Source organism: Muscardinus avellanarius (assembly GCF_963383645.1).
Source record: "Muscardinus avellanarius genome assembly, chromosome: 7".
In the NCBI taxonomy this organism is placed as follows: domain Eukaryota; kingdom Metazoa; phylum Chordata; class Mammalia; order Rodentia; family Gliridae; genus Muscardinus; species Muscardinus avellanarius.
The window spans coordinates 22,120,732-22,145,358 of NC_137793.1; the positions used below are offsets into that span (position 1 = coordinate 22,120,732).

Sequence of the window (24,627 nt, forward strand, 5' to 3'; positions counted from 1 at the left end):
ACACTTGCATCAGAATTACCCAGTGTGCTTGTTAAAGATGCAGGTCCAGATCATCCATCCACAAGAAGAATGAGATCTTGTCATCTGTGGCAGCATGGATGAGTCCAGGGGCATTATGTCAAGTGAAATAATACCTGCAGGATCTCACAGCAGGTTTGGAATCTTAAAAAGTTGATCTCAAGGATGTAGAGCCCAATGGTGGTTCCTTGAGGTTGGGGAAGGGAGGAGAAAGGGAAGGAGAGTGGTCAACAGGTATGAAGTGAGGAACAGTAAGTTATTTTGTACACTGGGTGACTAGAGTTCATGATAAACATGGTGTCTATTTCAAAATAGCTTTAAAATGGGTTTTACTTCTTTCTCTTTGCTTTCTTTTTTTATTTGTACTGGGGATTGAATTCGAGGGCATTCTGCCTCTGAGTTAGACCCTCAGCCCTATTTTGTTTTATAATTTTGAAACAGGATCTCTCTAAATACCTGAGGGCCTCGCTAGTTTGCTGAGGTTGGCCTCAACTATACCATTCTCCTGCCTCAGCCTCCCAAGTTCTGAGATTATAGGAGAGATGATTGAAGGTCTTTATCACAAGCAAATGATCACTACCTAACGTGATCTCTATAATGTCACATTGTACCCCAAAGATATGAACAGTATGTGTCAACCATAAAACAAATAAACAGATATAGCTCCCAAAGTCTCACCAGAGACTTTTAAGAATCAGTATCTGTCTCTGCTGGGGGATGGGGCAGGTGTGGGAATTGATGTCCAGTGGATGGATGCTGCTGGGGGGCTAGATGCTCTGAGGCTGAGAGCCCCCATTGTGGCTATAACCTCCTTGAGCCCAGCCTGTGTGCACACACACAACAGCATATCAAACACTCAGAGCTTGACCTTTGAGTCCTTGGGTAACTTGGCTCATCGCCTCTTGGGTGCCTCAGGTCTAAGGTGCTCAAAGTGAGTGTCAGGTGCAGAAAATGATGGCAGGAGATTTTCTTTGTCTTCCACACGAAGCAACCCCAGATCATGCATTGTCATTTGCAGAATATCAGATCCAGAAGGGCTGGAGCAGAAGCAGGCAATTTCTAAGCATAGGAGCAAAGCCATATAGTTCAACTGCCTGGGCTTACAGATCTGGTTCCATTTCCACTTACAGGCAAGACTAATTTGGATGCATCACTGCACCTCTCTGTGCCCCAATTTTCTCATCTGTAACAATAAGATGATAATAGAAATGGCCTCCTAGAAGGCTTACTTGAGATCACACACACACACACACACACACACCCCGGCACACATAAGCTGCTAATTCGATATTAGTTGTCACTATTGAAGTCTTATTCCACTAAATACAAAACTAGTCAGCTTGGCGGAATTTTTTCATTTACTCCCCAGCACTGTCCTATCTGGTTAGTATACACTTTTGTCCCATTTTGCAGAGAAGAGAACTAAGACTCAAAGAGGCAAAGTAATTGGTCCAAGGTGAAAGAAGCAGTAAAGGAGTTATTGGCTTTTTCATAAAATATTTACTAGCCGGGCGTGGTGGCACACACTTGTAATCCCAGCATTTGGAAGGCTTAGACAGGAGGATCACAGTTAGCGGACAGCCTCAGTTACTTAGTGAAGCCCTCTGCAACTTAGTGAGACCCTGTTTTAAAATAAAGAATAGAAAATAGGGCTGGGGTGTAGCTCAGAGATAGAGTGCCCCTGGGTTCCATCCCCAATACGGCAAAAAAAAAAAAATGTATATATATATATATATATATATATATATATATATATATATATATTTTTTTTTTTTTTTTTTTACTGTCCTTTGTGTACTGGGCTCCATTATAGGCATTGGGGGTTTGTAAGGTTTGGGAAGATCTGGAACAAAACTGCCTCCATCCAGAACTAGCCACCATACACAACACACACACACACACACACACACACACACACACACACACACACACCACTGCTGCCCTGATGGAGATGGGCCTATTGTCATTGCTGAACTCATAGCTGGGCAGAAGAAATCCATCAGAGGGTTGGATGGCTGAAATAATGAGGAGATAGAAAGGAAATAGGCAGATAGGGAAAAGGCCTTGGTAGAAAAAAGTTAATTTCCTGAGTTTCCTGAGGGGCAACAAATGCCTGAAATTCCAAAGGCTCAGGAGATAAGAAGGCCAGAGCTTCACAAAGCCATCCTGAGTTTCCTAATCAACAAACCCACCAAGCAAGTCTGGCATTCTTGAAAGGAGACCCTTCAAAGGACTTGCAAATACCCTATGCAAATTCTGCTTAAAATCCCAAAAGTCACCCTAACCAAAAACGGACTTGCAAGCGGTCAGGCATTGGCCAGTTGGATGGCAAAGGGGGACTTTCCCGCTCGGGACCCCCTCCCCTTTTGGGGAGCTGTTCTCTCTCTCTCGCAGGTCATGTTGGCCCTGAGAGAAAGCAGAGTGCATCTGAGGGCACGTGGCTCGGGCGACTCTCGAGTAGTGATCTGAAGGCCTCTGCTGGACACCATGGCTGACCAGGCCCCTAGGGGTGACCTGCACCTTTTTTCTGGCAGATCGCGTGGACTCTGGGAGAAAGTAGTTTGCCGCCCCTAAGGGGTGTTCGGCCACTTTTCTCTATTCCCTTCTGGCAGATCGCATGGACTCCAGAAGAAAGCAGCCTGCACCTGAAGGCAATTTGGCTTGGGCTACTCTCAAGTATTGTCCTGAAGGCAGCTGCTAGACCCAGAGTTCCAGCCCCTTTGGGGGTGTTCAGACACCCTTGCCCCATTCCCTGCTGCTTCCAATAAACCTTTTACTCCCCTTCCTGAGGTCTGCGGGTGTCATTCTTCGCTCACTGTAGACAAGAACTCGCCGGGTTTTCTCTCAAGAAACCCCCGTTTCAATAATATGAAAGGTCTGAAAATAAGTTCTTGTTCCCCAGAGGGTGCTATTTTATATGGTGCTCTTGGTCCAACTGAGTGGCCTCTGTCTCTCCCATCTCTTGTCCCTGGGTCTGGGTCCCTGGACTCTCTGCACTTAGTAGTAGTGAGATAAATTCTGAATCTCTGGATGGTGGAGCAGGCTGAGGGTAAGATACAGAATGCCAGGTTTGACTGAGTGTTGTAGTCTCATGAACTGAGTAGAAACCGCACCATTTTGCAGTAAAACCTAGCCTTTGCTTCCCATAATTCCTGAAAAATTTTCCAAAGTCTATTGAGACCTCCCCGTCAGTAAGAGGAAGGACTGCTTTTCCTAAGCCCTCTCAGGGGCCTCTTCTCTGAGGTAGAAGTGAGACCTGTTGGGCTCCCTCTAGTGTGGGAGTGGAGCATTGCAGAACCGCCTCTACCCTGAGCATGGGTCACCTCTAGAGGACTTCCTGTGATTCCTCAGGCAGCAGCAGCTCCTGGAAAGAGCTGTCGTGAAATGCTCACTCCTCTGAGGTGGCTCTGAACCTGAAATTCCTTCATCCGTGCAGCTGCAGATCCTTGGGTTCTGTCCCGATGTAGCGCCTCTCAGACCCCTCCACTGGACCTAGTCTCCTCTCTAGCCTTCCTTTGCCAGAGCAAGCACACGCTGCCCCAAGCGCTCAGCCTGCTGGCTTGGGCTGGCCCCTGCCCCTGCCTGCTCACCACCCACGCTGGCTGGGGTCATGACAGAGATGGGTCTTGAGCCCCATTTTGAGACTCAGCTCAGCCTCCTGGAAGCCACCCCATAGTATATTTGGAGTCACTTGGCATCCTAACGATTAGCAAACCCTTGCAACCAGATGCCTGGGCTCTGCTGAGCCAGCGAAGCTTCAACAACTGTGTGCACAGACCCTGGCAATTGTCACTTTGAGGGAATCTTGTGACCTCTCAGGGCTGCAATCTCTTTGTTTGAAAATTGAGACTAAAAATGCTGGGGTTAAAAAGGACAAAATATAGAAGAGTACTTTGGAAAGTACAGTGCACATGCTGACGTTAGTACTTTTTTTTTTTTGAAACCCAGAAGTCAGCTAAGATACTTTTTTCTTTAGAACTCAAATGGATTTTGCCAGAATATTCTTATACCAAGTAGTAGGGCCCTTCTTCTCCTAGTCTCTCTACTACTGTATGGTATAGGTGTGTGTGTGGTGTGTGTGTGTGTGTGTGTGTGTGTGTGTGTGTGTGTGTATGAGTTGGAGGAGGTGGTGGTGTGCGTAGGTAGGGAAGGATTTTTCATTGTCGAGATCTGAGCACCTGCTTCCACTGAATTAGGTCAGTAGTTTAGGAACCTAGTTAGCTTCCTATGCATACCAGTTTATTCTGCATCAATTCCCTATGAATTTGTGATTCAATTTCCTCCCTTGATTTTCACACACACACACATACACATACACCACAACACACAAACAGACAAAAACCCTGACAAGTCCCTTATGTAAAGCCAACTTCACAAGAGGTTTAAGGCAAAAGGGGAACTTATCCCATAAATAACACAGCTTAAAGATGATTATTAGACATGCATATTTCTTGAAGTCCTTTGGCTATTTCTAATAACTTGAGAGAGCCTTCCCCTCCTTTTTCTTGAGGTCTCCTCTACTTAAATTCCTGCTTGTTTCTAAAACAATTTTGGTATTCTTTTATGTGTCTTCTGTCTGTCAACAGTTGTTTAACAGGTATTAAGAACGCATGGCTCAACAAAGACTATCCCTTTCCCAAGAAAAGCTCAGATGCCAGCAAAAGGCAAATATATCCCCCACACAGACACATTTTTACCTATTTCTGGACCTTCCTGTTTATAAGGGCAAGAGTATCTCTTCTTGTTCTGCTCTGCTGTCATTTCAAGAAGGTCTTAGTCTCCCACCCCAAGTTAGGGGGCCTGGAGATAAACAGCAAATTCCCATCTTTCCTATAGGGCAGGGTCTTTAAAAGGTGTGTTCTGTGATATAGTCAAGTGATGCTTTGAGGGTACATGATCCATGCCTTTATCATCCCAAGCTAGAGCCACAGAAGCAAAAGGAGCCTGGGAAATCCTCCAGGTACAACTAGATCCAGTCCTCCATCCTCCTGCTCTGGAACCTTGGAGCCCAAGGACATCCACCTCTCAGGCTCTTGGCCAGGGATAGAGACAGGAGGATCTGTGAGTGCAGCTTGTGGTCAAGAAAATTGGACTCCCGGATATTCAAGACTCAAAATAATTCCAAGTGGGTTTAGAACGTCCTGGAGGGGCCACTTGTGGTCTTTGGGTTGTTCATCGGTCTAGCAGCCTCTAATGCTGATGTTATACAAACAACAGTAACAACGCCTACTGTTACTAGATCACTTCCTATGTGCTGGGTCCGTATACACATTAGTCAGTGACTATAATAACCATGTCACATAGATACATTATGACCCTGTTTTTGCAGATGGGGAAACTGAGGCTTACAAAGATGAGTTTACCTAATGTTACATAACTAGAAAGTGCAGAAACAGTGCATTTAATCATCAAAGACACCACCTCTTAATCAATAATTAAGCCTACAACTTAATCTTTGTGTAATTTATAATTTAGAAATAAAATGCTCATGTACTATTCCATTTATTCCTCACCTGCTTGTAGCTAGCCTGAAAGCTAATTTTTCCCCAACCATATTGTAGACAAAGAAACCAAAGCTTACCCAGAGAAGGCATCTGACTTTGTTTTGCACAAAGGAAGGTAATACAAAAGTGACCTCTTCAGGATCACATCATCCTCTCCTTCTCCGCCTTCCCTTTAGTCTCTCATAAGGACAGTTATCATTGGATTTGGGAACTACCTAGAGAATCTCAGAAGATCTCATCCCAAAATGCTTCCTTTAGGTACATCTGCAAAGATCCTCTTTCCAAATAAGTCTCCACTTTCACACATTCTCAGATGGAACACAATCTTCTTGGGGGTCACCATCTTCATGGACCATGGACCACACTTTGAGAATCCCTGTGGGTGTGCAGGGTCTAGTGAGAAATGGGCTGTCAGAGAGATTCTAAGGTCCAAGAAGAAACAGGAGTCAATGGTGGGCTGACTGATGAATGAAGAGTAGGGAAGAGTGTTTGTTCATCTTGGGTTCTTCTGGAAGATTGGTGGTACGCTTGATTGAGATAGAGAATATGGGAGAAGTCAGCTGGGCCATTTGGAAGAAGCAGAGCCCTGAGTGACTAGGACCCAGGACAAGTTTATTTGACAGGAAGATAAGAAAAAGTAGCATCCTGATCAATATGCACCCAGGAATTGCAAACCCAGCCCTAATCCTGCACTTTGTGGGTGGGACTACATTCTGCATCCAATAATTCCAGAAAGCAGAGGGGAAATAAATCTGTCTTGTAACAGGGCTCTCTGTGAGTCACAGGCAGGAAGAGCAGGCATCCACATTGGTGGCCTTTGGTATCCCCACTTAAACTAGTTCTTCTCCATCCATTTTATGTGATATAGGAGTTCCCAGAATGAGCTCAGGACTGAGTCAGTTCTTAGCAGGAGGTGCAAACAGGAGTAAGAGAAGATGGAATTGGGCAGGACATGCCAATGGTTAGCAATGGAATGGTACAAAGTCACTCTGGGCATTTGGGGGGAGCAGGAAGAGAAAGGCAGCCTTAGAGATTCCCTCTGCCCCTTCCCATCTCTGTACTGGCAGTCCCCGTAGCTGCCCTTGCCCTTCTGGCAAATTCTGGGGCAAAAAGTGGCTCTGCTACCCTGCCAAGTGGGGCTGAGCAGGCAGTGAGTGCAGAGTGCCTGGCGGTCCCAACACGAGGTTGCCTGCTCTCAGAGCCAGCAAATGAGTCTTAGAAACCCTGGCATACGGTGCTGATGAATTGCCCTCGGCTTCTTACGCATCATTTTCTCACAATTATAACAGGCCAAAGACAGGGACTCCCACTGAGAGAGCAGAGCCGGCGCACCCCCCAGAGCAAGGCGGAATTCCTCTCCGAGGCCCACGCTCATGCAGAACTGATTTTTCTGAGACTTAGAAAAATAAAATCTGATCTAATTCTTAGGAAATTGCTGTTTTTATCCACCTGCGTAAGCCTGCATTTAAATGCTAATATGCAGGGCCTGCTGGGATGCCTCATTCATTTTCTTCCTTAGCAGCAACAAGAATCATTTATTTATGAGAATTACAGCTCCTACCTGCTGGCCCAAGCTCCTCAGGTCCACTTCCATCTACTTTCTGCCCATTTCCTCAAGACATAGGAAACCCATAACCGTCTCCCTCCGCAGCCCTGATCCTTCCTACCTTTCCTATTTCCATTTTTAGAACTGGGGATGGCTTTCCCCCTCCCACAGATTCCACCTCCTCCTCGAGGTCAATCACTTAACCTCATCCATCCTCCACTTTCTCATCAATAAAATGGGCATAATAAGACCCTAATACTTCCTGAATTTGTTAGAAGACTGGGATAAAATCATCCAGATACAACCCCCAGAACAGCCTCTAGCCATGGAGTAACAAATCATGGTGATATTTTTATAATGATCATGACTCCCATGGAATCTGCCCTTTTCTTCTTGGTTGTTCTCTTAGCAGCTGGCCAGCAAGCTCTGGGAGGTCCCTGCCCTGCTGATTGGAAAGCACAGACTGGTCACTGTTTTTATTATGTGCATGAGAGTATTTTTGCTCTCTGAACTTCTTCATGTCATGAATTCCTTTTTTAAATATAGTTTGAGCACTCCCTCTCTCATTCAACCTCTAAAACACAATTTCCACTCAATGTTTTTTTTCTTATTCACCCGTATATCACTAACACCTGGCACATAGTAAGTGTTGAGTGGATATTTGTAGAATGAAAGGATGAACAGGAAAGTGTTCCAGAACTTCAGAAAAGAAGACATCTGGACTGCGCTCCTCATTCAGCCGTTGACCCCAGGCAAGGGCTGCTCTGTAATGCAGAGACTTGGACTGAAAACCACATGACCAGCATGACAAGCTCTGCCGAGAGGGGAAAAGAAGTGCCAGCAGGAGGAAGGGATGCATTCCTTCTGGTCTGCTCCTGCTCCTGCCTGAGGCCCCAGCACTGGTCCTTACCCCAGCCCAGCTGTAGTTCCAGCTGCAGTAACGGGTCCCAGTTCTAGCATCTTTCATTATTATCATTATTATCATCTTGAACACCCAGTTTCAACCTCATAAGCCTGCCCCCAGGACACAAGCAGCCGTCAGCAGGCATCCCTCCTCAGAAGTCTGGGTCTCTGCCTCACCAGGTCTGTCTGCCCAGGCTCCAGGTCCAGGGGATCCCAGCCTCTTTCCCTTGCTCCTATGCCCGGGGCCCCAGCTCTAGAAGTGATAGCTGCTTTTAGCAGTTGATCCGCTGTGATTCCACGATGTCCCTCCCAGTTGTCTAAGGGCTTCCAATGCCTATTTTAGTCTATATGAAATTCTCTCATTTGAAACAGATGATGTAATCTGTCTCCTGGCTGAACAGTGGCTGACCCCTTGTCTCACAAGCTGCAATAACAGGTTACTGCTACTGAACTTCTCTGCCTCCCCTCTCACCCCTAACAATAACTGTGGCCATGGGGGTGGGGGATTCTCCAAGGCAAATGTCCCCATTATCTCCCCACAGTGAGTTTACCATAATGGACAGCTATTTTTTTCTTCCAATATCAAGGCAAAATATGTCTCCCAAAGCTGCCAGTCACTTCCATTTTGAACACTAGTGTGATAGCAAGTAAATTTCTGTGAATCATAGACTCCAATGTTAAATGGTGCTGATTCCAATTTTGCTTAAGCTGTGTGGCCATCAAGAAGTTACTTTCCCTCTCCTGTCTCTGGGCCTCTGTTTCCTCATCTTCAGAATGGGTAATAAAAGGGCAGCCTCCTGGGGTTCTAATAAGTCTTTGACATATGGGAAGGAAACCCTCACTTACATGGTGAAGGAACTCGGTGAATGGTGGTAACGTTGTTATCCTTGTAGCAGACAGCCTTTCCGCATGGTGAAGGAGAGCATTCTTGTGTTGCACCCTTGCTCTCCAAGAAGTCAGAGTCCTATCCAGGCCCAGCAGCATCTGCAGCCCCATCTGTCTTTCCTACTTTCCCCTTGGAAACAGTGTGCGAAGATTCCCATAAATGGTTTCAGGTGGAGAGAGAGCTCCGGTTCCTGAGTTCCCTTGGATAATGCACATCTGGGACATGGATTCTGCCTCATTACAAGACTGCTGATGGTCTCATTTCTCTGGTGCTACTGAGCACTTCTCTCCTGCTCCTCATTTGCAGAAGAGCATGGTCCTTGGGCAGAGAGCCGTATTCTCCATAGGAATCCATTGCTGGCACAACTCTCTTTCTTTCTCTAGGAATTTTCTTGGCACAGTAAAGTCCTTGCCCACATTTGGGGGGATTTTTGCTCTGTGGAATATTGAAGGCAGCTGACCCTCGCTGGGCCTGGCTTATTTATCTAAGACGGAGAGTTCAAACACATGATGCCTTGTAGAAATCAGTGTAGAATCAAATATGCTTGGCGTCTGAGTTGCTGCTAGGGAAGGTGAGGGTTGGAGGTTGGCCCTGTGCCTTCCGATGAGCATGAAGTTTTGCTACATCCTCTGTTTTTTTTTCACTCCCTTTCCCTATACTAGTTTTGTTTTCACTGCTGTGAATTGTGCTCCACTCACTGAAACCTCAACAGCCTCCACACTCCTGGAGTGTTCTTGTCTTCACTTGACATGAACAGCAATTCCATAATGGGTTTGTGTGAGGACAAAAATCCCATGGTACTCTTCTTGGACCCCCCTCAGCAGCCTCACAGGACTGGCAAGCAGGAGGTGTTCCAGAATCCAGAGTGATGGGGGGATGTCTCCTGTCCAGTAGTGTGGATGCTGTGGAGCTGTTTGGGGGACAGGAGCAGGGGTGGCAGCAGCAGCAATAATCTTTGTCATCCACACAGTGACCTCTGTACTATGCCAAACATTTAAATAAGAATTAATTTCATTGAAATCTCCCCCAAGCTCAGAAGGTAAAGATTATTTGTGATGGTTAATAATGAATGTCAACTTGGCTGGATTGAGAGATGTTTAGAAAATTGGTGAGACAGAGGTCTGGGTGCATCTATCAGGGGTGGGTCCAGAGATGATTGGCATGTGGGTCCACCAATTGAGCATGGAAGCCCCACCCTGAATGTGGCTACATCATCCAATAGTCTGGGGAGCAGGATGGAACAAAAAGCAGAGAAGAGGAAGCTCACTCCAGTGCACAAGCTCAGTTCTTCATGGGTTCAATTCTTCTTGAGCAGATGTGATTTTTGGTAGCTTTCTTGACCCAAGGACAACATACCCCAGGTCTTTAAACATCAACTCACACCACTCTTTGCTACACACTGGGAGCTCAATAAATATTGTATAACTGTGTGAGTGACTAAAAGAGCAAGTGCCATGTGCATTCCCAGATACCGTGTGTGTTTAATAAGGGCCTTCCATGTCTTAAGATAAAGAGTGAATACTGTGGTTTCCAGCCCTAAGACCTCCAGCACAGTGGGATATTTTCTGCCAGAACCACCATTTATATGGGGATGCTACATCCCCATACGTTACACAGGCAAAGCTTGAGGGATGTGGGGATTGGAGAAAGGGTCTCCCAAGCCTTTTGGGGGGTTGAAATGTGCTGGTGACAACCCTGAGGACTTAGGTTTGACATTTCACCTCCGCACAAACTCTCGGAACAGAGAAGAAATATGGTGCATGAGCTCCGGTTTGTTTGACATTTTGTCAGCTCGTGGTCTCCACTGTGTAGCTCTTAAGCAGCTGATTCCTCTTGAACATTCCAGAGAAGCAGATCTCAGGCAGAGAAGCTGATGAAGAAGAGGAAGACTTTCCAGGGCATGACTCAGCCCAGATGAGGGTGGATTGGTAACTGCTGTTCACATGCAGCCGCATTAACAGATGGTGCCACATCCATGGCCCAAAGGGACCTTCTGAATCACCAAAGAAAGAAAGCGGCACTGGTGTGGGGGGACGAGAAGTCCCTCTGGTATACCCGCACAGTTTTGGTACTGAATAGCAGACAAGTTTTTTTTTTTTTTTTTTTTTTTTTTTAATCGAGCAATAGATGGACCTCACATTTTCACAATGCCTTACAGTTCCACTACGAAGAGTGTTGAGTTGTAGTCAACCCACTTGGATCTCTGTCATCCCTTTTTCTGAGCAATACTGTCTTAATAAAAAAAAAAGCCTAATTACATATGCCTCTCTCCTGATGAGACAGCATAGACTCAGGCCTGCTCTGCAGAGGTGGAGGCTGGGATTGAGCAGTTTAGCTTTGGGTCCAGGCACCTGCAGGGAGGAGGAGGGAGCCCGAGGTATGGGCCATTCCGACTCAGGGAGACAGACTGCACCTGCTGCTGGTACAGAGGCTGATGGGGGGCAATGTCTGCCTGTCCATCCCAGGCCAGCTCCCCAGGGGCTCAGCCCAGCTTCCCCAGGATGCAAACCAGGCCACTCCGAGGCTGCCTGTAAACTGTCCACTGAATGCAGAGCCAGCTGCAGCTTCTGCTCTGTGGGGAGTTCTCCCAGGTCCTGATCAAGGCTCAGAGAATTGATGTATTAGATTAACCAGGAAGGAAAGAGCGGGAGAGTGAGCGAGCAAGGGAGCGTGTGGGGCTGAGTGTTTTCTGTGTAGCAGTCCCCTCCCTTCCAACTGGAGTATTAATTGCTACATTACCGCTGCCATGTAGGAGAGACAGTCAGCACAGCCTGGGAGGGCTCCAGCTCCTCCCTCCCTGCTCTGCTCAATTTCACTCTCATCCTCGGTTTTCTCAGAGCGCCTGGTGCCCTCGCAGTGCCAGCCCGGCCCTGGCATCCCGAGGTCCTCCCGTGGTGAGGACTCGAGTAGACAGCAGGAGTGAGTGGAGAGAGGGAGGGGTTCACCCTGCAGGCTCTCTGGATGCAGAAGCTGGACTTGCTGCAGAGGCAGCTGTGCTGTTCCTGGAGCCTCGCTTCTGGAGTGTACCCATCTCTCAGGGTTCGCCTAAGCAGACTCCAAGCTCCAGGGGCACTTGAAGTGGGTGCTGTCACTTCTGGGTGCTGACAACAGAGTCTGCCTCCCCTCTGACATCATGAGCGGTTGCTCCAAAAGATGCAAGCTTGGATTCGTGAAATTTGCCCAGACCATCTTCAAGCTCATCACTGGGACCCTCAGCAAAGGTAGGGAGACTGGTTTCGACCCTTGTTCTGTCTTGATGTGGCCTGACAGGTCACATTGCTTCAGGATGGCCGATTTGGTATGTGTCTGAGTCTCAGAGGAGGCTGGGGGAAATTGGTGGCTGGGACCTGAGTTTGCTGACCACCTGGGTCCTGGCTCTGAGCAGGTGGACATCCCGCCAAAGAGCTCAGCCGGCTATAATCGCCTGGAACTTTGGAAATGGAGTTGGTGATGTGTGGCTGATTGGTTACAGGCAGGAGAGGAACAGAACCCTTCTCAGAGCACCAGAAGTGCCTTAGCGTCACTGGAGTTTCAAGAAGTTATCCACAGAGCTCTGTGTCTTGTTGATAAGAGAGAGATTTGATGCAGTAGGCTGAGAGTAATAGCGCAGAGCGGAGCTGCTTGAGGGGGTGCTGGAAGGGGCGAGGGGCAGGGATCCCTGTGCGCCGGTGAATCCTGAATCTAGGCGTGCTCCACAATCACGTACCAAGAGATTTCTCTCTCTTAAGGGATGCCAGGGTCCTGTGCTTCTGGAATTTAGTTCATCAGCCTGTTTTCTTGGCTCCGTGTCCCTTCACGTCTCATGCCTATGTCCATGTCTGACTTTTCTGCTTCTTCAAGAACTGGAGTGGCAGGTAGCTTGTAGGGTTAACTCTCTGGGCAGCCCAGTAAGGGTGGCCATGGACTAGAATGACGTGTGTATCATTAGCTCCATAAGGGGCCGACAGCCTTGGTCCCTCTTACAAAAAGGGGGCTGACTTCTCAAGGACCTCCCCCCCTTTACATTCTGTACCGGGGGAGGTGGGACACTCAGAGCGACTTGGGCAAACTTTCTGGAGAAAATTTAAAGGGAGAGCAGCAGTGTGATGTGGTTCCGCCAACTGACAAAATGTCTTTAAATATTCATGTTCTTTCTGGAAGAATGAGTCCTTTTAGGAGGAACAGCACTGGAAGCTGCAGCTGAATAATCAGGGAGGGAAGCCCACAGACCCTTGATTGGGGTTGTGAAAAAGAACAGTGAAAACTGATAAAAGCTGGGGGTGGCCAGATCTAACGACATGCCTCAGGCGCCCAGCGGCCCAGCAGGCACACCAGGGGTAAATCAGGCGGCAGGCACACATGGGGAATATTTCACTCATCTTCTTTCTCAGGACTTTAGAGTATGCCTGTTCTTTTCCTTCCACCTTTCTGACTCAGGACGCTGCCCCTGCAGGATACCCAGGAGGGCTGCACATCCAGTGTCCAATGTTGGGGCTCAGCTACATTGCTGGAGGCCTGAGTCAGGTGAACAGGAGGCCGGGACAGAGCGGCAGCAGCTGTCACTGGAGAGCAGGGGCTTCATTTTTTAAGGAGAAGGCAAGAGGGATGGGAAATTTCACATCCATCTTCAGAGACAAGTGGAGGCGTTTCTTCCTGCGTCACAGACCCCAAGGCCTCAGGGGGTGATGGGTGAGGGGCGGCAGCCTATTCCATTCCCCACATTCCAAAAGTCCATCAGAGAGAGCTTTGGCCTCGACAGAGGAAGCCTGATATCAACCCCAGCTTTGCTACTTGGATAAGCCGCAGCTTCTCTGAGCCTCAGTTTTCTCATCCATAAAATGAGTCTGTCATTTCCTACCCGTCTACCTCCGAGCACTGTTCCCAGAGTCCGCAGGAAGTCCTGTCATGGAAGCCCTTTGCAGAGCAAGTTGGAGACGTAAGGGGGAGGGGGCAGGAGCTGAAGTGGGCCTGGGTCAGCAGAGGCCCCGACTCATCCCCCTGCAGGGTGAGGGTCAAAAGCTCTTACTTTAGCCACTGAGGTTGGGTCTGCACATTCCAGGCAACATCAGAAGTGGCGTAAGATCACAGGAGGACGTTATGCAACAAGAGGATGAGTGTGTCAGAGTGAGTCCGCACAAAGAACTATGTGTGTGCATGTGTGTGCAAGAGAGACCAGTAGCTAGAGAGAGAATAGGGGTCTATTTGGACAAATGAGCACCACAGGTTTTTTCCGCATATTTGCCTATGTTTATTTGCTCAGCATTCATTTACCACACGCCTCTTGCCTGCCGTGGGCATCACTAGATGCTGGGCACAGGGGTGGATAAGACGCGGGCACTCCGTCAATAATCCAGCAGTCTGCTGGGGACACAGACCTAATGCACAGATACCACCTGGACCTCACGCTGAGATGCAGGGAAGCCTCGGGGCCAACAGGCACAGAGAAGACATTCCTGGGCAGACTGAGGACCTCCTGCAAAAAGTAGCCTCTGGGCTGAGACGGGAGCAGGGGCAGAGCTGGGCAGGGGGGTGGAGATTGATGCTAGGAGAGAGAGCAGCTTAGGAGTATCACCTCTGCAGAGAAACAACTGGGAGGCAGCAGGCCCCCTCCCTGCTCACAACCGCAGAAACTGAGATCCACATGACATAGAAGAGGCACCATGGGGACTGGCAGTAGGGACAAAGTCACTTGCCTGGCCTTTTGCTGACCCTCTTTAGGCTCAAGCTTTCTGCAGCCAGGGCTCGGGAAGGCAGCACACGGCAGGCACCGGGGAACGGTCCTGTCTGACTGTATCTGTGCCCTTGGCTTCAGCTTCGCGGAGAGGACCGAGTGTTTACTCAGTCCTGGCTCTGCGCCAGGCACGTGCAGGGTAACTGGTGTCCTGCCCAACCCAGGTGTTTGCTAAATATTTATTAAATAAATGATGACTGTAGGAACAGAGCCAGGTTCAGGGCAGGGTAGCTGAGAAAGATTATCATAGAGTCCAGAACAAAAAAAAAAAAAAAAGCTTTTAACCTGTAGGCCTCCCCAGGTGGGCTTAGACTTCATCCTGCGTGGACACATTATGATTGTGTGATGATTTCTGGCTTTGATTGTGATTTCACTTATCCACTATTCTTTGCACTGAGTTCTAGATTTGCAACAATCCAACTCTCTAGAGAAGCAGTTTTCTGGGTCCCTTTCAGGACTGAGAAATGCAGAGTCTAGTGTACTAGGTATCTCTTTCTGGTTCTAGGAGCAACTTCTGACTCCTTACCAGCCTTAGGAACACCTGGGGAGTGAGGAAGGTCCAAGAGGACCCCTTCCTGTCCTGCCTTTTCCTGATGCCAGCGATCCCCTTTGCCACTTATCTAGGGTGCCTGGTGGCCCAGATTCCTCATAGGTGTGCTGCTGCAGAGAGCAATTACTCAGCTCCTTTGCACGTGTCTGGCAGATCTGGAGCTTTTTCTTCCTAGCTCTGATCGAAATTGGTGGGCCAAATTTCTTTTAGGAGCATGAGTACGAAAGGTTGTGTTTCCCTCTGGTCCTGCGCTCTCTGAAGCTCTATTTTGTCTACGCTATAGACAAAGCTACTAATCTAGGATCCTGCTTGGAACAGGAGCTTCACCAGCAGTATGGAGTGAAGGAAATACAGGATCTGACAGACACCCGCCAGCAGCCTGAGATGACGCTTGACACAGGGTTTTCTGGGAAGCGCTGGGGTGCACCTGTTCCACACGTGTTCAGTCACCGCGCTTGAACTCTATTCAGCAATAGGAGCGGCGTCTGTGGCCAGAGGGTGAGCCTCCAGCCACACAAAGTGTTCAGAACTCTGCCTGAGCAGTCAAAACTGTCCCCACAAGGGGAGGCTGCAGGAAAAGGCCTCTGGCATTCCCTCGCCTACCCCATCATCTCTATTTTGATTTGTCTTAAATACTGAATTTCTCTTCAAAAGTTTGCAAGTCATGAATGCAATAGGAGTTACCATTGGTTGTCAGATGAAGAGATCCCCGGGCCCTCCAAAGACTGAGAGCCTTGGGCGTGGGTCTCTCCCCTCTCCGGCTTCCATTTCCTAATCAATAAAAAGTAACCATAGCACCCTCCCTAGGAGGGTTCCACAAAATTGTGTCTGAAACTCTAGGACCTTCGGCACTGTTCTCCAAGAGCGAGAACCTGTTTGAAGCAGGCTTCCAAATTAGTAGCTCTGGGTACAGTGTCGGCGAAATAAAGCTGCTGGATGTGACTGCCGTTCTCAGCCGGTGCATCGGGGGTGTGAACATTCAGGGCAGGGCCTTCCTTTCGCTCCTTGCTTCTTTTGCCTGCAGCCTACACAGACTCACCTCAGACTCCAAGAGCAGCCCCTCTGGAACATTCTCTGTAAGCATTCACCCTGTCACCCAGTTACTGGAAGACATTAGGCCATTGGCTTCCCTCTGCCCACCGTGCTTTCCCAAGGACCTGCCTGGAGCTGAGATGCAGCATTTGAATGGTCTCCCTCACCTGACTCCAGAGCCAGGCCCTCACCTGCTGTTTAACTCAGGAGAAGCCCAGCTCCTGGCTCAGATGTCTGTACAAACCAAGGGTCTAGGGAGCCCATATCACTCTTTCTGCACAGCCAGAAGTAGAGGCCAGAAGCTGTGCAAGCTCCACTCTTGCCAAGAAAGTCTTGAAACCATCTCCTCCTGCACCCTGAGAACAAATCTGGTACCCCAGGCACAGATGACAAAGCCAAAGAAAGCAGGTGGGAAGAATCGGATCCCAGAGAGCTTCTCCCATTGTCCAGGCCACCCGTGAGGCTACGGGCGGGAGGGGAATGTTGGGGCTGAGGTCTACCCAAGGACACAGCCCTGCGGCTTCGGCTTCCCTCCCACCCAGCCCAGTGTGCTCCTCTCCATGCACGGCAGGAACTTGCTGCAAACCCATTAGAGACACACTGTACCTCTTGTTTCCTCCTCACGCTCCTCAAGAGACTGACCATGGACCAGAGTGTGGGCTCTGCATTCAGCCTGCTTGGGTTTGAGTCCCAACTCTGCTGTCTACCTGCTGGGTGAGGTCTAGCGAGTCACACAAGCTCCCAAGTCAAGGACCCTCGTTTTTCCAGTGGAGATAATAATGATTGCACAGAGGTGAACTTTCACCTGACTGAGATCCTGCAAGTACAGCTGGCGGCTAGGCAGGCCAGTGCCCACCCTGTACTTGCAGGGGCGAGGACGGGAGCTCCTCCAGTGTCCTGCCCTAGCCACCTGCCTGGCGTCTTCCCAGTCCCAAGCCTGGAAACAGGGACTGCGACCACCATTTTAACAGGAAAGGAAACTGATATTTGGCTAAACCACGGAGTACAGCGAGAGTGGCAGAGCTGGGAGATTAGAACCCAGATCCTGTCAGGACCCATTTTTCTCTGCTCTCACAAGACTCGGGAGACGCCTCTGCTCACATTGCTCCCCACTTTACAGTGGAACCCCCCCAGCTTCCCACTCACTTTTTTTATGGGTCTGTCAAGAACTGTTGCACCGGCTGGGTCTCCTGTTACCAAAGGGGTTGTGATAAATCCAAAGAGGGGGTTAAAAAAATAACTTTGGAGGGAACATGCCGCAGTTTAAGGTCAGCAAGATGGTCACCCCTGTGTTTCCCCAGCGACCCTATCACCTCTCAGACAGGTATTTGGGGGCCAGGGCACCTGCCGGGCTCTGTGTCAATGAAGGGATCTCTCTCTAACTCTCCCTTCCTATAGAGCAGTTGTGAGAATTAGTCTTGTCCATGGAGAAATACACAAGGATTTTTAGGCACCAGGCTGTCTGGTGTTGAGGTACCAACTGGGAATTGCCTGAGAAAGCAACAACCTTCACAATGGGGACCGTGAGAACTGTGAGATGTTTTAATATTCTCTACCCAAAAGAAAATGTTAGCCGTCCTGTGGGAAGCTTATCTCGGACCTCCACCCCTTACTGTGGAAAACATGTGTTCTTACCACCCAAAGTCTCTGCTGGCTCACTGTCCCAGGTGTGAGCATCTTGCAACCTCAGAGCCAGGCCCTTGCCACAGGCAGCAAGCTCACCACCCACCGGGACTTCTGGATCCACATCTGCCTCTGTGGTCCCAGGTCAGAACCTGCCATGGTAAAAAAGATGCTCATCCTGGCTCACGCTGTGTGTCATCCTGGCCTCTGATCTCTCCATCCCTACTCCTCTATGACAGGGCTTCCCCTCCCTGGTCCATTTTGCAGGCTAGGTGCTCTCTGGGGTTTCCATAGTTGTAGGTGGGGGAGGAAGGGAAATGGGTCCTCTCACCATCTGCCCTCTCTAGGCCTCCCTGCCTGTCTCCCAGTAACCCCGATAGCAGGCAGGAATAATTTGTTCAGGGCTGCTTATCCCAGCACTGCCGCTCAGACATCCTATTAACTTCAGGACCACGGGGGAGCAGCTAGTTTGTTCCAAATTAAACGTAGCTGGAATTGGTCCCCTTCAGCAGGAAGGAGGTACCTTGAACTGTGATACCACAGCCCAGGGAAGAGTGGAGAGAGACGGGTTCTAATCAGTCTTCTGATGCCTGAGGTCCCCGGCTCTTCTGCCTCCATGACCTTCATTGACCCCACTCTTCTAGGGGCACAAAATCTTCCCCAGGATGCCTCTCTCACCAGACCACAGGTCATAAGTCCCTGAGAGCTCTTGATTTCCCAGAGCAGAGGTTGGTTATTGAAGTAGTCACAGGAGGAAATGAGGTCCGAGGCAAGAAAGCACAGGTTTGGAGCCAGACAGACCTGTGTTCTGTCTGCAGGTCTAGCAAGAGACCCAGGGCAAGCTGCAGCCTATTTTGAGTCTGTGTTTTCCCTTGTAAAATAGAGCTAATAATGCCCCCATCTCGGGGATACTGAGATGAGACGGTGCCTGAGGCACGCACGGGGCCTAACACATAGCAGCTGTCCAATAAAAGTCAAGCTGCCTGCTTTTCTCTTCTCACGCATTTCAACTTGGACTTCTAGCCAGAATAAAAGAGGCCGAGCTGAAAGAAGTCTGTGAGGGTCATACCTTCTTTCCAGATCCTCTCCAGGTCCGTTGCCATTCCAAAGTTGTCTCGGCTACCCCAGGCACTTCATTGACAGGTCCTGCAATTGAGAATGTGTCAACAGCAGAAATTGCCCTTTTTATCTAGTTACCTGTGTATTTATTGGCCATCTATTCCTGCAAGAAAGCAAGGCATTCCCTGTGTGGGACTGGCCTACGGTGCCTCAAGCACCTGTCCCCTAACTCACACACCACCATCCCTGTCCTCGGACCCATGAATATTGAACAAATGACAACTAGATGTTCTCCCTGCCAGGAACATCAGGCTGCAGTCTCTTCTCGAGGTCTGGTCTTGTCTGGCTCGTTATGAGGTCTCCCACTCCCTATCTCCCTGTGATGAATTTCTGTGCTGGAGTTTGACAGAAGTGACCAGCCAGAGTGACCTTTACAAGATGGAGGTGTCGGTGTAAGCAAGACCAAGAATTCTGTCTTGTTCTCAGAATAACTTTTCCACATTGCCCAGGCATTAGCCTCCTGGCAGCAGGCCTGCGATGCCCATCCATGAACCTGGCCACCCCGGTGCCCATACACATGCCCATGACAGCTCAGGTGAGGTCGGGGTTCCTCCCCAGAGCCCATCCATCCACACCCTAACCTGAAGGGCTGGACGAGGACCAGGCATCTAAGGGCCCATAGAAGGGCAAGGAGCTGCAGACAAGAGCTTTTTTGCGGGGAAGCACAGATGAGGAAATCACACAACCCCTTAAACCAGCTGGGGAAAGAAGGCAGGATGCAAAAGGAGCTCGCGGAAAGTCACTGAGGAGCACCAGAGACCACCCTCCCTGTACTCCTCACAGGTCTCCAGTCTGGGAGCACAGGAAAGCCTTCTTCCTCTGCTAGGATATGGCTGGGAGGCCACGAGCACAGAGCCAGTCCCGCTCCACTCTGGCTGAAGGTACCAAGATATCCTTCTCTGTCCTTAGAGGTACAAAGAGCAGCAGCTTTGGAGCCAGACCTGGCCTTGGATCCAAACCCTCTCGTTTGCTCCCGGCCTTGGTCTATTCAGGCCTCTGTAACTGAATACCATTGACTGGGCAGCTTATAAACAACAGAGACTTATGTCTTGGTGTCTGACAGTTCAAGATAAGGGTGCCAGCCTGGTCAGGTTCTATTGCGTGTCCTCCTCCTGGTCGACATATGGCCACCTTTCTGTTGAGTTCTCACATGGAGGAGGGGCAGCCAGCCTGCTATCTGACCTCTTTTTAAGGTGGTAACCCCATCCATGAGGATGCCCCTTCATGACTTAATCACCTCCCACAAGCCCCACCTCTGAATACCGGCACAGTGGAGGTCAAGGCTTCAACATATGAATTGGGGTGGGAGCACAAACATTTGGTCCATTGCACTAAGCAAGTAATTTTTCTACTCTGAGCCACTCTGCCTTTTTCTCTAAAATGAGGAATTGCCCATTTCAAAGTTTCCTTCCAGCTTTGGAATTTTAAGATTTAATAACCATAATGCCAGTGCTACTTGTGGTACCTGCCATGTGTCCTAAGAACCCTGCATCATCTTATTTAACACTCATAAGAACCTTAGAGGTAGAGAGCTACTTAACCCCATTTAGAGATACAAAGACCTGAACTTCCAAAAGAGGAAGGGTCTGGCTTGAAGGTGCTCACCAGCAAGGGACAAAGCCAGAACTGGTACCCAGGGCTATCCTTCTCCAAGTCTCAGTTGCCCCCCCTTACATACTCCCATCTGCGCCCCATTACCCTTCTTCCATGGCTAAAGTCAGGTATTAAATCAAAAGGCAGTGAAAACAAAACTGATCCATCCCGAATTGGGCCAAAAGGCAACATATACTCTTGCTTAAGAAATTAGACCGAGAAAAGCGGGGCTTAAGAGCCCCGCTAACAACAAATCTCCATTACCACAAAATCAGCACCTTTCATAGCCAGAAAACACCATCACCAGTGAAACAAAAAATCACCAGGCTCCAGAGAGAAAGCGGACTGAGAACAGAGCCACAGAGGAGATAACCGGCCTTGCGCCCGAGGACGCGGCAGACGCGGCAGCAGCGCCATACTGCCGGCGGCACCGGCGAATTCACCGGACGGCTACAGCAAGCCGAGGTGAGCCACTGCGAAACAGCTAGGCGGGATTTCTCCACTCAGAGAGCATCTAAAGCTCCCAGTGGCCGAGCTCAGCACACGCTGCAGGGATTCAGAGTAGAAATCAAAATCAAGAAGAAAAACGCCAGCCCCATAGCCGAGGGCATAGCAGCGGCGCCATATTGCCACCGGCGGCAGCAGCAGCGAATTCAGCGAGCCCAGTACAGCTACATCTGCGTACTCAAGAACAGTGAGTCAAATTGCGGGCCACAGAGGAGAAATCCCAGTACTGTACTCCCTGGGACTTGACCCAGTGGGGGAGGGGCAGTGGCAGAGATATCACACCATAGGAGAACGTGCAACCTGGCACCCCCCACAGTCTAAAGCAGCCTCTATCGACTCTCTGGGTCGGAGACTCTGTGATAAAACCCAGTAAAGGAGTAGTGGGGTCCGAGATACTACTGACTCGAGATCTAGAACACCTTAAGGGAAGTCATAGTGACCCAAGGGAAGAACCCAGAGAAGGCACAAACTTCCGAAATCATGGGAAAGAGGAATAATACTGGAGCAATGAATGCCCACAACCCCACAACATCAGAACCCGATAAAACTGAAAATCAGAGATTTCTAGAAGATCAAATCAGGAAAATAACTGTAGAAATAATAGAGGTGCTTCGAAAAGAACTCAGAGAGAGCCAAAAAGAGATAAAGGATGCAATTAATGAAGTAAAGGCCTCAATTCAAAGCACAAACAACCGATTAGAACACATGGAGAACAGAATCTCGCTCTTAGAAGATGAGCAATCCAAAAATGAACTCATAGTTTCTAATCTAGAAAAAAATATCCGACAACAGGAATCTGATATTGAAGAAATATGGGCCCATTTTAAGAGAGCTAACCTAAGAATAATTGGAATAGAGGAGGGAAAAGAAAGTAAAACCAAAGGGATCAACAATCTCTTCAAAGAAGTAATAGCAGAAAATTTTCCAAACATAGAGCAAGAGGTTGATACAAAGGTCCAGGAAACTTATAGAACTCCCTTTAGACAGGATCGGAGAAGAGGATCCCCACGCCACATAATTGTCAAAATGACCAATGTGGAAGCCAAGCAGAGAATCTTAAAGGCAACAAAAACAAAGGGCCAAGTGACATTCAGAGGCAAACCAATTAGAATCACTCCAGACTTCCCAAACCAAGTCATGAGAGCCAGAAGGGCTTGGAGTAACATATTCCAAACTCTGAAAGAAAACAACTTCCAGCCAAAAATTTCCTACCCAGCAAAACTTTCTATCAAATTAGATGGAAAAATAAGAAGCTTCCATGACAAACAGAAACTGAAGGAATTTATGTCTTCAAAACCAGCACTAGAGAAAATACTCAAAGAGATTAACTACAAAGAAGAAATAGGTAACACACACCAGAACCAGAGAAACAAGAGTTTCCATCCAACAGACAATTAAGATTGGTTATCTGTGGAAATTCATTATTTATGTTAGTCTTTTACCTATCTCTAAATGGTATTGTTTGCCTTTATTGTTGTTAATTTTTAGGATTTCTAGTTGGAATATTAATATACCTTCAGATATAGCAATTGGAAATATTTTATCCCATTCTATTAGTAACTGTTAACTCTGTTTACATTGTCTTTGGATATACAATATTTTATTTTCATTTTTTAGGGAGTCTGTATACTCCTCTGTTGCCTGTGCCATTGAAATCATATCCAAGAAATCACTGCCAATTTCAATGTTGTGAGGTTTTATGACCCAGATTTTCTCCTAAAAGTTTATAGTCTTAAGATTTATATTTAGGTCTATTATCTATTTTGAGTTAATATTTGTATATGGGATTAGGTAAGGGTCCAATTTTATTCTTTTCCATGTAATTATTATTTTTTAACAATATTTAGTTAAAAGATTATCATTTCCACCACCAAATGTTCATGGAAACTTTGTCAAAAATAACTTGACAATATAGGGAAGAATTTAGCTCTAGGCTTTTATTTAACTCCAATGGTTTATATATCTGCCTTTAGAATAGTACTACACTGTTTCAATTATTGTAGCTTTATATGGTTTGAAATCAGAAAAATATATATATCTTCTAGCTTTGTTCTTTTTCAAGATCGTTTTGGGTACCTAGAGTCCATATTCCATATTAGGATAGATTTTTTTTCTGAAAAATAAATATATAAATATATGATAGTTTTACCTAAAAAAATAGAAAAAAATATTCTCTGGTAAGAAAGAAAGCAAAAAGAAATATTGAAATGTTATCTTTAAGTCATCAAAAGCTTGGTATCAGACAAATGAAACTGTTATGTGAGATTATCATTTTTAATTTTAGATAAATTGCCATAATACTAGATGTCAACTACTAAGCCAAGCATGGGAGGGAGGGATAGGGAGAGAATGGGGTGGGGATTGGGTGGGGGCTGACTTGGAAAAGTGTGCATGTATGTCTACAAAAGTATGTATCCTACTATGATGTATGAATACAGTGCACCAATAAAAAAAAAAAGTTAAAAAAAAAAAAAAGAAATTAAGGCCTCTATTGGGATTGAGGAAACACAATGTCCCCTGAGACCTGAGATCCCCAATCTATACCCAACCATTGCCCACAAGCCACCTTTTGTATTCAAACAACAAAAATTCTAGAAGAACTAGCCAGGCATTCAAAATTGCAAGAAAGAAGGGGAAGGAAACACCACCCAGTAAGTATTAACAGTTGCAATTCCAGTCTGGCCAACTTCACTTCTTGCTAAGTTGAGGTTGCTTGGAGGCAGAAAATAGGGCAGGGTCAGGTAGAAAAACTTCACTCTGGGGCTTGGATCTAAGTTAGCCTACCTCAATTTTCTCTCTGTAATCTTTTGATTAACCTGGGCCAGTCTGAATGACATTTTTCAAACCATCTCTGCTTGGCAGGTCAAGCCAGGCCCAGCCTTGCAGCTCAGTATCTGCAAAAATCAGCTTGGAACCAACTGTCATTTGGAGTCAGGGACATTTCTAAGCCATGAGGCATATTGGATTGCAGAGCGGTTTCCCAACATTCTGGAGCCGATTAACTCTGCCCACTCCTCAGGAATCCAGAAACAATGGCCTGTCACTCCAAGAGCAACAGGAACCAAGAGGCGTGGGAATCACCGCCTCCATCGGGTGCTGCTCAATTGCTGGGGCCTCACAAGGATTCCCTCATTTAATTCAGCTCTGTCCTTTTGAGTTACCTACTTGGGGGGGACTGGGGACTGAATCCAGGGGTCCTTTACCTTCAAGGTATACCTCCAGCCCTTTTTACTTTTTATTTTGAAACAGAGTCTCATTGAGTTGCTAAGGCTGGCCTTGAACCTCAAACATTATATTATATATAGACAGATATATTATATATAGATGATAGATGATAGATAGATATAGAGATTAATTACTAGGGATCGAACCTAGGGCTATTCTACCTGTGAGCTATGTCCCCAGGCCTTTATTGTTATTTTTAATTTTAAAAACAAAGTCTTGCTAAATTGCTAAAGGAATTGCTATGTTACTGAGGCTGACCTTGAATCTATGACCCCCCTGTCTCAGCCTCCCAAGTACTGGGATTACAGGTAGATACCACCATGCCTGGCTCTTTTTCGTGTTTTTTTATTGTGATAAATACCTGTAACATTAAATTTAAATTTTTTAAATTTAATTTATGATTAAATTTTA

The 24,627-nt window shown here is 47.5% G+C and overlaps 1 protein-coding gene across 2 annotated transcripts in view; it reads left to right on the forward strand.

The window, feature by feature from the left end:
- Positions 1-11,990: 11,990 nt before the first annotated feature.
- KCNIP1 (potassium voltage-gated channel interacting protein 1) overlaps positions 11,991-24,627 on the forward strand; it is a gene marked incomplete at both ends in the record, with an annotated part of 353,039 nt that continues 340,402 nt past the window's right edge. For both annotated transcript variants that reach the window (XM_080699437.1, XM_080699441.1), the window contains one exon: positions 11,991-12,078. In XM_080699437.1, coding sequence (XP_080555563.1) covers positions 11,991-12,078 — 88 coding nt within the window. The remainder of the gene's footprint in view (positions 12,079-24,627) is intronic.